Source organism: Haemaphysalis longicornis, unplaced genomic scaffold, assembly GCF_048455015.1.
Source record: "Haemaphysalis longicornis isolate Haplotype H1 unplaced genomic scaffold, Haemaphysalis longicornis Haplotype H1 scaffold_4, whole genome shotgun sequence".
NCBI classification, from domain to species: domain Eukaryota; kingdom Metazoa; phylum Arthropoda; class Arachnida; order Ixodida; family Ixodidae; genus Haemaphysalis; species Haemaphysalis longicornis.
This window is the reverse complement of record NW_027526361.1, coordinates 118,144,657-118,158,742: the sequence shown is the minus strand read 5'-3', so window position 1 is coordinate 118,158,742 and position 14,086 is coordinate 118,144,657. Positions and strand designations below refer to the sequence as shown.

At 49.2% G+C, this 14,086-nt stretch overlaps 2 protein-coding genes across 2 annotated transcripts; both read left to right on the top strand.

The window, feature by feature from the left end:
- The first annotated feature begins 5,515 nt into the window (after positions 1 to 5,515).
- Positions 5,516 to 6,727, top strand: LOC144180521 (craniofacial development protein 1-like). Its single transcript, XM_077708850.1, has one exon. The coding sequence runs from the start codon at positions 5,761 to 5,763 to the stop codon at positions 6,628 to 6,630; it is 870 nt and encodes a 289-aa protein (XP_077564976.1). The 5' UTR covers positions 5,516 to 5,760; the 3' UTR covers positions 6,631 to 6,727.
- Positions 6,728 to 12,546: 5,819 nt separating this feature from the next.
- LOC144179964 (uncharacterized) lies at positions 12,547 to 14,086 on the top strand. Its single transcript, XM_077708379.1, has 2 exons — positions 12,547 to 13,321; positions 13,686 to 14,086. Exons 1-2 carry the CDS (start codon positions 12,547 to 12,549, stop codon positions 14,084 to 14,086), a joined length of 1,176 nt encoding a protein of 391 aa, XP_077564505.1.

The window sequence follows — 14,086 nt, the reverse complement described above, 5'->3', positions numbered from 1 at the left end:
CAAGAAACGAGAACTTTAAAACACGCATTTCGTGACGTCTGCAATGACGCAACCAGGACAAGTCATCAAAAAAGGAGAACTAAGTGCGTGGGATCACTTTGTATACGTAAAACGTGATCCCACAGTGTCCATAGAGGGAAGAAATGCACGGTAAAGAGTCGAGCAACATCAGACGTACCCAGAGGCTCCGTATGAGGTGGGGAGATCAAGGTAGAGGGGGGGGGAGGCTGGAGCCTCCTAATTTTAAAGAAACAGGGGCGCCGCCTCCCATCCCGTTCCTGAAACGAATAGATGAGCCATGTCCACCTTGCTATTTACTCAGTTCAGAGGTTGCGGCCGGGACATTGCTATCATTACAGGTTTGCTGTTCCTCTAAGGAGGAATGACTAACTTCTTTCCCATAATTTTATTCCGATGCCTATTATATCATACGTGCAGGCGCAGAGTGTGAAGGAGAGGGCGTGATTGCACTTTCCTAAGCAGAAAATAGAAGCCTTAGTCATTACGCCATGCAAAATGTTTGAAATTGAGAAAACATTTCACCCACTTTCAAATGACAGCGGCTGTTATGTAAAATAAATGGTGTCTGAATAAAGATGCACTTGGAAAAAGTAACAGCCGACATCTGCGAAAAACTACCTAGACGCCGAAAGGAAATGTTCGCAGGTTTGCACAACCACAAAACGCCACAAGAAAAGGAAAAAGTTTGGTGTGCAAAAGATCTGAGTATCAGATAAATGGGTAGTGAGAAAAAGGCGTACGAACGTTCACCGAAACTTTGGGATTTTCCGTACCATACGGTAGATTTGTGACTATTGAGCAGCAGTGTAGACGGTGTAGATGTTTGGCGCGCTCGGAGACGTTTTGCGTGGCGTGAGCTCCGAGCTTAGGCAGCGTGTGAAGGCATGAACCGAACGAGACGGCAGTATAACACACACGCACACACGTACACATACGCGCACGCACATTAACACACACGCACACACATACTCGAACAAACACATACACACGTGCACGCACACGCACACGCAGACACACGCACGCGTGCACACACACATACACGCGCACGCACACATACGCAAGCCCACGCATGCGCACGCACACGCACACGCGCGCACGTACGCACAGACACGCACACGTACACATGACACACGCGCACACATACAAGTACCCACATGTACACACACGCGCACGGGCACGCACGCACACAACACGCACACACACACACGCGTGCGCGCGTAGATAGAGAGAGAACAACAACGTTGATACTCTGATACAAGAGAGAGAGAGAGAGAGAGATAAAACTTTATTAATCTAAATCTTTATTGTAGACGGGTAGAAGCTAAGGAAGGAGACAGCGCATTTAGTGCATCACTCCATCGCTGCGACGAAATCCTGACGTCAACGACGGGACCCTTGAAAATAATTTCGCTTACTGCATGAGACCATCTACTTTCCTCACACGGTTTGACTGAAAATTTACACTCTCAGGAACATCAGTTTCCACAGTTTCCTTTTTGCGCCTGCCTTTATCTACTGCTTCCCAAAACACTCGCAGTAACGGACTCTTAACGGCGTGCAGAGGAACTGGTTGCGGTGACAAGGCGCAGAGGAAACTTCCGTCGCTGCCCTATAACTTGCATCCGAGTATAGTAGTAGTTCGGGAGGTTTAGGGGAAGGCAAGGACACAGAGAATAGGTGACCGGTAAAAAACGCAAAGGCTCATGGGTACATTGTTTTATCCCTCGGAGGGCCGCCACTTCCGGTTCGGGAGCTCTCCTGGCATCCCGTGCGCCGTCGACTTCCACACGCGTGTGTGCTTGTCGTTTATCTGTTTCCACGGGGGGAAAAACGCTCATGCATCGGGAATTCCATAAATAACAATGATTGACCCGACTAGCGGTTTATCTAAAAGGTAAGCACCCTGTGACAAATAAACAACAACAGAGATCTCGAACCGGAAGTGGCAGGAGCAGACGACGTACCCGGGAGCCTTTGCGCTTTTTACCGGTCACCTATATACTATCCCTTTGGAACACGCCAAAAATGTCTGGCCCTCAGAAAAACAGTGAGCTGAAATCGACTTGCGCGCATCTAATAACTGCAACAAAGACGAAGTTAAAGGGACTCTGCAGCACTTCCGATATTCCGATAAACCCTTTCACTCTTTCCTCTGCGTCTGGAAGCACTGCGAAAGCAATAGATATCGACAGCATGGAGCGGCGCAGCGTGCTTTGCACGTCGCAGCAGATACTCCTGTAAAATAAAGTGCACCTACTACCGTTTCTGCGTTGTTTTTGTTCTTTTTAAAGTGGCCATCGAATGCGTTCATTGCTGCAACAGAAGGAAAGCTGGCCAATAGCCGCTACACCGCTTTATGACGTAATCCCAGCGGTCGAAGAACACCAAGGCCGATAACGAGAGAAAAATATTTTCAGCAAGTTTCCAAATTATCTGATGGGCATATTGTAGTATTATCTGGCTGAGGTACTTTGCGACTCCTCTAATTAATAGGTGTGTTGGTTGACTACTCTCTGCAAGGTTTTAAGATTTAGAAAAAAGTTGAAAAATGTGTTGCAAGGTTCCTTTAAAAGCGTCACTCTGAGGACCCTGCCAAACAATCTCAAGTTGATTATCGGCTTTAAATGCGTACTGACGCTCTCGAGCAATCTGCCCAGAATTATCGTGCTGCTCTCTTGACAAAAGCGTTCCACTATACGACAGCAACGAAAAACGTGGCTTGAGGTACGACTTCTGTAACAGCAGAAACAACGAACACAAAAGAGCGAAATAAGACTACGCCTGTTTTTTGCACGCAACAAAAAGCCACGCCAGCCTCAACGGCCCATTACGACCTGCGCGACTTGTTATGTTATGTTGGCTTTGTACGCACCGCGGGTATGCCAGAAAAGCTGCTGCACAAGAAGCAAGATATGGCATGGCATGCAGAGAGGCAATGTATTTTGCAATGTGTGCACTCAAAGCCGTACAAACACGCACGTGGTTATATCGACACGCTCGGCTAATTCTCAGACGTTCGGAGGAGCGCTTATATGGAGGCAGCATTGTATAGCCGCCAATGCGTTGAACTCGGCACCAAGAATGTGTATATGCATGTGGTCACGTAGAAAGAAAAGACGCAAGGCTCTTTTAGTAAACAGAGTTTATTGGAGCGAATCTATGCTCCGGAATAAACTAGAGTGAAACGCAAACGTCGAAGAAGCAGTCAACAAAATAGCTTACACACTCGAGCGACGGCAGATGGAATGCCGCGGAGTTTGCTCTGCATACATTTATATCGAAACATTATCCTTTCTAGAACCACTCAATTAGATAGAGAACATTGTCGGTCGAACAAGAACCGTCTAGGTTAGTGACGGCAACGTGACATCTTTTCCCTATCACACAAGATTGTCCTGACCGCCCGGCGCGGCATACGAGAGAAGACACAAACGACCGCTCCGCTTAATACAGCACACAATGCCTCTTGAGGCGGTGACACCGCGGTCAGGATGCAAGCTCGGGCCGCTCTCCGCGATAGCTTCCGTGTCAGCTACAGGAGCTTGATAGTCTACGGTGATCAGCAGGGTTGCATGTGGAGGTAGGGTGACGTGGTCGTCTGTAATCCTTAGAGTAGTACGCTGTTCATGGTTCTGTTTCGGCTTCGTGGAGTGATAACCGCGGAAACGGCTTGGCCTGCAAACAGTTACTGCACCATCACCGTTCAGAAATCCCGTTCTTAGAATTGCGTCGGAGAAGCTTAGGGGTTTGAAGAACGCATGGTGACGCGCGATGTACACGCTCCACGTGGCGTGACGAGATGAGCTCCTGCTGTGCGTGTGTGTGTTACCGTTGGAACTGGTCGCGGTATTTTCACTTTCGACAAAATAATTTCCTAGTCGATCCCCGCTTCCATCAGTGCGATCACGTCAAGGTAGTCGATGATAGCTTTATGTCGGACTTAGTCGTTTTCGAGTTCCGGTTGCATCGGTCCGTCATATCCTGACTATTGCACGTCGTTAGTATACGTGTCGTCGTCGTCGTCTCGTTCATGGCTGGCTTGGAGTGATGGAGTTACCCATGCAGAATACCCACGATTTCAGGCAGCTAAATCACCCACATTGCACTCAGAATGTGAATCGCATGACAAATTCTGGGTAAACCAAACCTGGAAGGTCCCCCCTCACCTTCCCTCAGAAACGTATTTCTTGTTGTTTGACAAAATTAAAGCAGTCAATTGGCGTTTAGACGATTTTGATACGACCGAAACACCAACTTTGGTTAATTGTTTTTACGTTACGTTACTCTACCTAGTAAGGCTTCTGAAATATTTAACGTTTACTTTTTTGGAGAAGTTAACCGGCGTTGTGAGAATTCCAAACACATTATACTGCCATGAGTCTGCGCAAAGAACCAGCGTTGCTCAAACAATGTCCAGAGATATTGGAAGAACTGATGCAGCTAGATTCATTGTAGGTGCGAAAGGAAGACTCATTTGGTTTGGTTGGTGACACTGAGTGTGTCCATGTAGATCTGGTTTGTTCCTTCCAACGTCTGTGCACCCGACTAGCATTAAATTATTACTTTTAGAAGTATATATTTGTCTCTGGTCCGGTACGTTCTACTCTGCTTACTGTACAAGGATTCCGGGTACGCGCGCAAAGTTACGCGCACAGAATTCCTGGGGTCGACACTCTGAGAGCTGTGGCAGTATAACTTCTTGCGTGATCCATTGATTGATGTCATGATGAACTTGCTGCCATTCGATTAGCCGTTATATAGTGTTTTCTCAGCGGGCATGTACTAGTCTGTGAACATTTAACACTATAACAGTCGTCACAACGCACGCACAAGCTTAAGAGCGCATAGATTTGTTACTAGTACTTGCACACGCGCACGCGCACACGCGCGCGCACACACACACACACACACACGCACACACACACACACACGCACGCACGCACGCACGCACACACGCACGCACGCACACACACACGCACGTACGCACGCACACGCACGCGCGCGCGCGCACGCACGCACGCACACACGCACACACACACACACACACACACACACACACACACACACACACACACACACACACACACACACACACACACACACACACACACACACACACACACACACACACAAAATATTGTGGAGCAAGAACAGCAGCTGCTTAGCAGATGCGACATCGTATATGCAGTATAGAAGGCTCTGCGTATATGTAGACGCGAGCGCTACGTAACCAAATCAAAGAAATTGAATGCAAATTCAAATTGCAGAAATATTACGGGAAATCGCACATGGATCGGCCATGGGAGTGTATTTATTAAATAGCACAGCTCGTTCCGCCACGGAAACAGCCAACGCGGTCGACAGCCTCAAGCAAGTTCAAATCCCGCGCTTTCCGCCCACAAAACGTTTTGTTGCGACGTCTAACGGCTTCTTAGCAAAGCACTAAAACGGTTTGTCGTTTTAGCCGCTCGGTGGCGCCCCAAGTCCACAAATCTCTTGCGTTGGCGTAGTGAAACAAGAAAACCTACGCCACTGCGCCGCATTTACGCACGTGTTTGACGGTCGCGATGAATGAAGCGAGAATGAGTTGTTGTTTGTTACAAATTACCTTGTGAATTGCGATTGCCGGTCTACCTTCATAACCGAAATTACGAGGCCGGCTGCAAGCATTTGTAGAAGCCGCTCGAGGAGTTGGTTGACGAAGACGACGTTGAGCACCTTGCCAACGGAGCGGTAACGATGTCTTCCCTCGGGCTCCAGAAGCCGACTTCTAGCTCTGAGAGCGAAGACGACAGCGACTACATTCCGTCCGCCGAGGACAGTGACGGGGACGACGCGTCCGACGCTGAAAACGACGCTGCGAGCGACGACGCTGAACGCGCTGAACCTTCAGCCCAGAAGAAGCGCAAGAGGGTGAAAATGAAGGAAGGGGTTTCCCGGAAACGCCGAGGTGGCATACGCTTAGGTGGGGAGGAGGAGGAGGATGCAGCGCTCCGGGAAGACAGGATAGCCGTTGCGGACAATTCACAAAAGGACGAAGTGGCCGCCTTGGCCGCTGAAAAGGAAAAGAACGACGAGCTGTGGGCGGTCTTCCTTCGAGACGTGGGGCCCAGACCGAAGAAGGACGGTGCTCCGGCACCGAGCAACGCGGAAGAGGCCGAGAAACCGTCCAGCTCGAAGCCGAACGTTCAACCAGAGAAGAGTAAAGTGAAAGTTGTCCAGGCGCTCGAGTTTGCAGGAGAGACGATCATGGTGGAAAAAGAAGTGGCGGCCGACTCCAAGGAGGCGAAATCATTTGCGGCGCTACAGCGTCTGCAAGACGGTTCTTCGCAGGAAAAGACTCCTGCCTTGAAAGATAAGAAGCCGATCGGCGCCCTGGGTGTGCTTAACCAGTTGACGAACAAGAAGCAAAAGATTAGCACTCTGGAGAAGTCGAAACTGGACTGGGAACGCTACAAACAAGAGCGAGGCATCGGACAGGAGCTTCAGACTCACAACCGGGGCAAGGATGGATATATGGAGAAACAAGCTTTCCTCGAGCGCACTGATCAGCGCCAGTTCGAAATCGAAAAAGCCATTCGCGCCAAAAGCAGGACCCCGCGCTTTTGAACCCCCGTTCTGCCCGTTCATTTCATGAGTGTTGTACGGTTTATTGCTGAGATGCAATAAATGAAGGGTGCTTTGAACCTACTCGGGAAACCGAATTTATTTCTGGGATGAACATCATTTTAGACGAAATTCATTCTGTTTTTAAGTCTCGTGTTCGCATTATTGGCAGGAGGTTGCATGTAAAACGGTTCAAAACTGCACACGATTGTCTGTATTCTTTTCACGGTAATTTACGTCCTTAGTTAGCTGTCAACATTTTTGTGTCACGAAATGAGAGCCCCCCAAAAAAGTCAAGCCTCGAGAGGTACGCAGCAGGTGACGAGAAAGAATCGCCTGTGATTGGCTGATGGTGAGGGAGGGTGTTAACGCGCACGGAGATGAAAGTGACATTCGGATAAAAGAAAAAAAAAAGCGGAGAAAAAGAAACGTCCCTTTGATCGGGCCAGCTAGACTGGCGAGCGAACATATCACGCACGTAATATCATCATTATCATCATCATCCGTTTCTGTCTACTGCGGGCCGAAGGCTTCTCCGAAAGTCTTTCAGCCTCTCCACCGTAGCACAGGGCTGATTGTCGGCTAACAATTACAAACACTTATTAAGCAGTACGCAAGCGAGTTTTGGGGCAGCTTAGCATCACGGGGTACGCCAACGGTACAGCGATGCTTCAGTGCCTCATCGAAGGTGTATACAGATTGACCATTTGAGGATAAGCGCTATAGCACTCAGTGATTGTCGCTAGGATTGCAGCACGCTACCTCCACGGTTCGGTCTCCAGTTTCGAAATCACCGTGCCAATTTTCCCGAGTGTGAACGCGCCCGAAATAAAACGCCCCCTGCCTCTTCCCACGTGTTTCAGTTTGCCTGAGTCAAAAGTACATTTGAAGCTGCTATGCGAGGAATATCCTAAGTGGCCGCTGCCTTTTCCCCTTTGTGGCCTCTCTACCTCACAATATGCATAACCCTAGCATTGCACGAGGCATGCACTCATGCACACTGCGAGGCACCACCGCGGGTTCGAGCTACTTGAGCACGCTCACGATACGGAAACGCCGTCGCGCCAACTTAACACCGCCTCTGTTGGGCAGGTGGAGAAGGGGCGACAAAGTAATATGCCCAGGGTACGGAGGGAAGACGTTTATTTTATACTAACGTTCTAGTCACATATTTTACAGTCCCAATTACATAATTTACAGTACAAGTACGTACTTCCCGTTAGGTCAAAGGGGCGATGGGGCGCCACGCGCAAGTGTGCGCGTCGTCGGCGCAAAGCCAGTCGGCTCTTCGGTCAGGGCAAATTCCGGGGTGCGCGCACGTTGTGCGCGCGCACATCGCCGTGCTGGCCAGGTCGGCTCGCAGCAGTGAGGGAGACGGGGCCCATTCGCTCACAGGCGCGTACCGCACGGCGTGATCGTCGAGTGGTAGGTACGGCCTTACTATATGCAAGCATAAGGGCAACGGGAGCAACCTTAGGCACGGGCCGCAGCCAGAAGGGCTGGTGGGCTTTCGCCGGCGCAACAGAGTTGCAGCCGGCTGGTAAAGAAAGCGTCACATACCTACGGCCAACGCCTCCGGCGTCCTGGAAGCGTCTCCCCGAACGGACCCCCGCGCAGGGCGCGCGTTCGCGCCCCGGCGAGGGTGGTGTTCGGGAATCGTTCAAACGGGCCAACGAGGTGAGGTTAGCTCCAACACCAAGGCGGAGCCCCCGCTGCGTGACAGTGTTTTATCGCCGCAACGGTCGCTGTAGCCTTCACCCCAGGAAGGAGTTTTAGAAGACGGCTCGGCTCTACACAGTGGCGCCGAGACGAGCCGGCAACTCGGAGGGGAGAGGGGAAAAAACGCCGCGCAATGACAGAAACCTAGCGATCGCGCAATGGTCTGGGCGCCAGGATCCCCACACCTTTCATAGAAAATAGTTGGGGGGGGGGGGAGTGCTTTACTGCAAGAGGGAGGAGGGTCACCCGCAGCTTTTGGTGGGATTTCTGATATCCCTGAATACTGTGCTTCCTGTGCCAAGCGTGTTTTCTTTTTGGTGATGGTGATGGTTGAATTTTTTTGGGGCAAGGTCGGCTTGGGCAAAGAGCGCCAAACAACAGTAGATAACACAAAGGAGTACTGAAACATGCGAGCCAGAAGAACCGTAAAATCAATTAAAGGCAATGGTGATGGCTGCTGTATAGGGACAGTTCTGATTATGCTTGGATAGGAAATGACGTTTCAAAATTTGACAAATGCTTAAAAACACGTTTAACAGAAATCACGGCATCGTCACCCGAAAACAACGATGGGTGGAGGGGAATGTGTTGTCGGTAGAGTTGGGGAAAATGTTTGTGTCGTGTTGTGTCGAGTGCCTTGCGTGTGGTTATGATGTGGACGGCGGATAGACCGTCCCGTACACAGGGGTCTTAAAGATCCAGTGAGCAGGTGTGAGTGTGCCATATGTGTGTGGCCTATCCGTAATCTAGCCAAGGTGACTTCTGTGTATCTGTTGCGTGTGTCAGTGGTGTGTGGTCCCAAGTGTGGTTTTATTAGGTGGAACTTGTTGTCGGTCTGTTTACTTCCAGTCTCTTTGTCATGTTTTGCGAAGCCCAGCAAACCACTAACATCTCTGCGACGCCCGAAAAAGATCCGAACGTCAATGTCCCAGAAGTATTTCTATTACACATCCTTACAACGTGAAATATTTTTATGAAAATTTTTGGATGTTGAGATAATGTTGCTGGTACCTTAATGTCGGACGTTCTTTCAACTATGTTAAAGACGTACTCTCGATGTTTCTGCTGCTTCATTTGTGGACGGTATTTAGACGTATTTTGCTTACGTTGTTCAGATGTTGCTGGTATGTCCGTTTTTTACTTCGTACATATCTATCACAGTTACATTTATTTTAGCTATATCTGCTATAGTTTATTTTCAAATTCTCCGCAGGCGTACTGTTTTGAAGTTACCGAGGGGTTTTGTATGTGTTCTGTATGTGTTTTGTACCGAGGGGTTTTGTGCAAGTTTTGTAATCCACCAATATTGCTTTTACGGAAATATAAATGTGGAGGACATAATAAAAAAAACCAGACTCAACATATGCCTGAACAAAATTTGATGCTCATAAGAGTTTTTACTCAGTGAAACCACCATTTTACTTGGTCGTTCTACCTTCTTAATGAAAATAGGTGTCTGATGTATGGCTTGATGTCAGTGTAGGGAACTGTTGTTATGTAGACTGTGTCTTGCAGTGCAGCACCAGCAGCCATTTTATCCGCAGCCTCATTACCGACGATTCCAGAGAGGCCTAAAATCCAGCATAGAGTTATTTCCAGGTAGGAGTTATATGTATATATAATGGCCTAAAAAAGATTAATTACATGGTTTCTAGATCGCTTTCGACATGAGAAAGCACGTACAACACTAAAGGAGTCCGTGTGTGCAATATACTTTGGTGTATTTGGTGTTGGATGATGGGATGTAAAATCATTAATATACCGTGTGCTTCTGCCGGGAAAATACTGTTATGGAAATTCATCATTTTACAGCCATGAAAGTTCTCTCAGTGCGCAGCACAAGAAGCAGGGGTAGCAGTCTGACGCGTCGCTGTAAAATTCTGCAGACCGGTACTTGTCCTGCAGAAACAAGCAATGCTGCGGAATTTAAATTCTTGGGGCCCTGTTTTTAACAGTAGAGCTGTTTAGGAAATCGTAATTTTTCGTGTCCGCAGTTACAAAAAAACCATGAACAGCGACCCAGACTGGTCGCTGTCTCAATGAACGGCTCCGGGAGCACAAGTACGCGTGCTCGTTGATAAATGCGCCGAGCAACTTGGCACAGCATTGTGGAAGGTCTGGATGCACGCCTGAGTACGATAAAACGTCAGTGCTCCTGAGGTCCAGAAACAAGATGCAGCGCGAGATATGGGAAACATACAGCATGGTGTCTGGTAAAGAAGGGGAATACGTCAGCGCACCATCTATCACATTATCAAAAAGAGAAATAGACTTCTTGTCGCGCTAAGAACTGAGCACGCGCTCCTTGTAACACAGTGTGCAGTTGTAATCACATACGTTCAATCTTTTTTGTATCTTTTTGTATCTCCTTTCCACACAAGCACGTGTGTATATATATGTTCATCCACGTAAATAAATCAGTTGTTAGTTTGCGCTTCGTCCTGCGTTGTAGTTTTTCTCGTCCTTGTTTACTAGTCAAAGTTTAAGCGCTTTCCATTCAAGCTATGCATAACCAACTAGCCCCAACAGATGCCCTGTTAATGAAGTCGGGCTTACGTGCGTGATAGTGGGCGTGCGATCTCGGAGAAACGCTGCAACGTAGTTGAAGGTGCGAGACCCGCAGTGGGTTGCGTTGAGCTCGCATTCGATCACTTGGTGAATAACGTTGTCGAATGCGCATCTTGCGTCGAGCACACCGATGGTGTGTAACGTGGTGTGGCTGAAGTGGTCTAGCACCTGCTCCTTAAGTGGTAAAAGAATGTCCTGCGTGAATCATTTGGTGGGAAAACCAAACATTGTAATTGGGTATAGATGTTTTTCTTAGAGATAGTCAGTGAGGCGGTGATGTACAAGGCGTTCGAACAGTTTCTCACTGCATGGGGTAAGGGCGACCGGACGTAGCAACGTCAGCGAAATGTGTTTGTGGGGTTTTGGGATAAGGTGATTTCCGAATGCCGCCACTGCTCCGGAAGGGTGCCCTTGGTCCAGTGAGTGTTGAAGAGTTGCAGGAGAGATTCGATGTCAAGGATATCAAGGTTACGAAGAGGGCTGTTTGTGATGCAGTCTTTGCGAGGTGTGGTGTGAGGTTTCAGATTGGATAAAATGGCCTGTAATTCTTCCATTGTGAAGGGGCGCCGAGTGCGGGGTTGGGTCTGCCGGTGTAGGTCCGGGAGGGGGTAAGAACTAGGATTCGGGCGTGCCGAAGAGGTTTGTCTGGAGTGCATGGAAGAAATCCCTCGGGTGAAGAATTGAAGAGGAAAAACATAACGCCTCTGTCAGCCGAACACACAGCTAAGGCCGTTTATAGAGGAGAGCACCCCGGTATTCATCTTGAAAGAAAGGTTTTCTACATACGTATATAATCTGTATATACTATATAATTTACATATATAATGTTTTTATATATCTATAAATAGTGGTTGTTGGTATGCTATCTTAAGCGCCAGCGGCGAGAGAAAGCCACCCAACCATAGCGAAAAACACTCTGGAGAGGTTCCTAGTATCCCAAGAGCGTTACAAAAAAGGTGGCAGACGTGACGTCATTTTAGCGAAGTCAACTGCAGGGTTGCTGGCTTTTTTGCAGCTACGGTGGTTCAATCTGAAGAAATGCCGCGGACAATTTGTAACGCGATAGCGTTACTGAGCCCATGATTAGATCTTCCTGGGGCCGTTAGCCATCCGCTATCAGCCATGCTCATCCAGCGTCCGCCGAAATACGTAACCGCTACCAACCGCGGAAGCAACGACCGAGGTAGCCAGATGCGAAGGCTCGTCATAATCTGGAATACGTGCACCACCAACAGAAATGTAGGAAGAAAATACGTAGAATAATGCAATATGGCTTAGACCGACAAAAAAAAAAAAAGACACGCGAAATTATCAGGCGCTGCGCCTGCGCGGTGAAGTTCATCCTATGTTTTATCGGGGGTGAATGTTCGGTAGAACGTAAACAGCCGTGCTTGCATCTGACGCCATCATACCAAAGAGACTCTTCCATCGTAACTAATGCCGGCACCAATATTGGGCCTCCTCGATTTTCTAGTCCCGGATCGTCCACGGACAGTCCGAGGATTGTCTTTGGGCCGGATATTGCGTCATGCTTACGTAGCCGGGTAGTTCCGGGCAGTCCCGACGTGCTTTGCGTCACAAAATCGAGGACCGGACTACTTCCGTCGTTTCGAAAATCGTCTGCTACGCGAAATGTCGGCGGCGGACTTGCGCGCGCTCATGGCTGTCACAGATTTCGACAGTTCGGAGTCGGAAGACTTCACTGACAGCGACGAAGATGATGAGGTGGGAGAGTTTGTGTCCATGGTGTCGCTTTTATTAAGCAAGTTAGCGAGGGACGAGCGGCACCGAGTGCCACTCTACGTGGAAAGCGTTGTGCCTCGCTACATGGACTTCGAGTTCAAGAAGCTGTTTCGACTGCCGAGAGCTACAACAGAAGCCCTCGTTGGAGAATTTTCAACGTCATCGTTTTACCCGCAAGGTAATCGAGGCAGGCCCAAGATAACCGCCGAGAAGACTGTGCTGCTGGCACTTACGTACGTTGGTACGCAGTCGACTCTCTACAGAATCGCCGACAAGTTCGACGTCAGCGAGTCGACTGTACACGCTGCCATCACCCGTGTTGTGGGATTCCTGCTAGAAATCAGCGCTCGAGAAATCCGGTGGCCCAACGTCGACGAGCGTGAAAGGATCAAGAGCTCGTTTCTTTCTCTGCGTCGCGGACCCGGAGGAGGACTGCCAGACGTGGTCGGGGCAATCGACGGTTGCCACATTCGCATTTCCCGTCCCTCGGAGTCTGCGGACAGCTACTTCAACCGCAAGAAGTTCTACTCGATCGTCATCCAGGGTGTGTGTGATGGAGACTTAATGTTCACAGCCGTGTTCGTTGGGTTCCCTGGAAGCGCACATGACGCCAGAGTGCTCCGGGAGAGCTTCTTTTTTCGAGATGCGGCGCCCAAGTGTGAAGGTGAGGTTTTAGCGTGCCGTTGCTATTATGGAAATAAATAAAAAACACCATTGTTACGTTTGGTTTGTCCGCTTATGTATGTCCAAAAGCTTGGGCACGATGAAGCTAATGTTTTAATTTCACTATGGCCCCGTGCCCCCGGATTGTTTGCGAAATTGATTCTTGGAGATTTTGGGGACGGCCATCGCTTGCTTTGTTTCAGATTCTCGGCAAACCGTTTCGTGCCGCCGTTGTTGTACGTATGTTGGTGATGGAAAAGCTGTTTAGATGCGCAGAAGACAATCTAGATTATTTTAATGCGAACTCGTAGGCGAAACATTCAGCACATTCTTATCCTAAGCCTGACTGCTTTCAACTTTTGCAGGCGGATACCTCATCGGTGATGCCGCATACCCGCTGTTGCCGTGGCTGCTGCCCCCATACAAGCAAACAACGGGGAACTGGCAACCACACATGTCTACCTTCAACACCGCACACAGCCGGCAGCGGGTCGCCATTGAGCGCGCCTTCGGCTTACTGAAGACCCGCTTTCAACGCCTCCTCTACGTGGACGTGGCCAGCATTTGGTTCACTGTGGACATTGTGCTTGCAGACTGCGTCCTTCACAACATTGCAGGAAGTGCTGCTGACGCGATGGATGAGGAAGATGTGGACCTGGCCAGTGCGGCTGATACCTTGTCTCCAGATTCACCACAAGAACAGGAGACGACTGGTCAAGCAGCTGCGCTGCGAGACAACATTGCTCGCTCTTTAGAGTCCCATTAG

Excerpts from the sequence above, each read along its gene's own strand:
- LOC144179964 (XM_077708379.1), top strand. The coding sequence starts at position 12,547 with ATGTCGGCGGCGGACTTGCGCGCGCTCATGGCTGTCACAGATTTCGAC. Across the intron at positions 13,322-13,685 it reads TGCGGCGCCCAAGTGTGAAG|GCGGATACCTCATCGGTGAT; the intron begins GTGAGGTTTTAG and ends CAACTTTTGCAG.
- LOC144180521 (XM_077708850.1), top strand. The coding sequence starts at position 5,761 with ATGTCTTCCCTCGGGCTCCAGAAGCCGACTTCTAGCTCTGAGAGCGAA.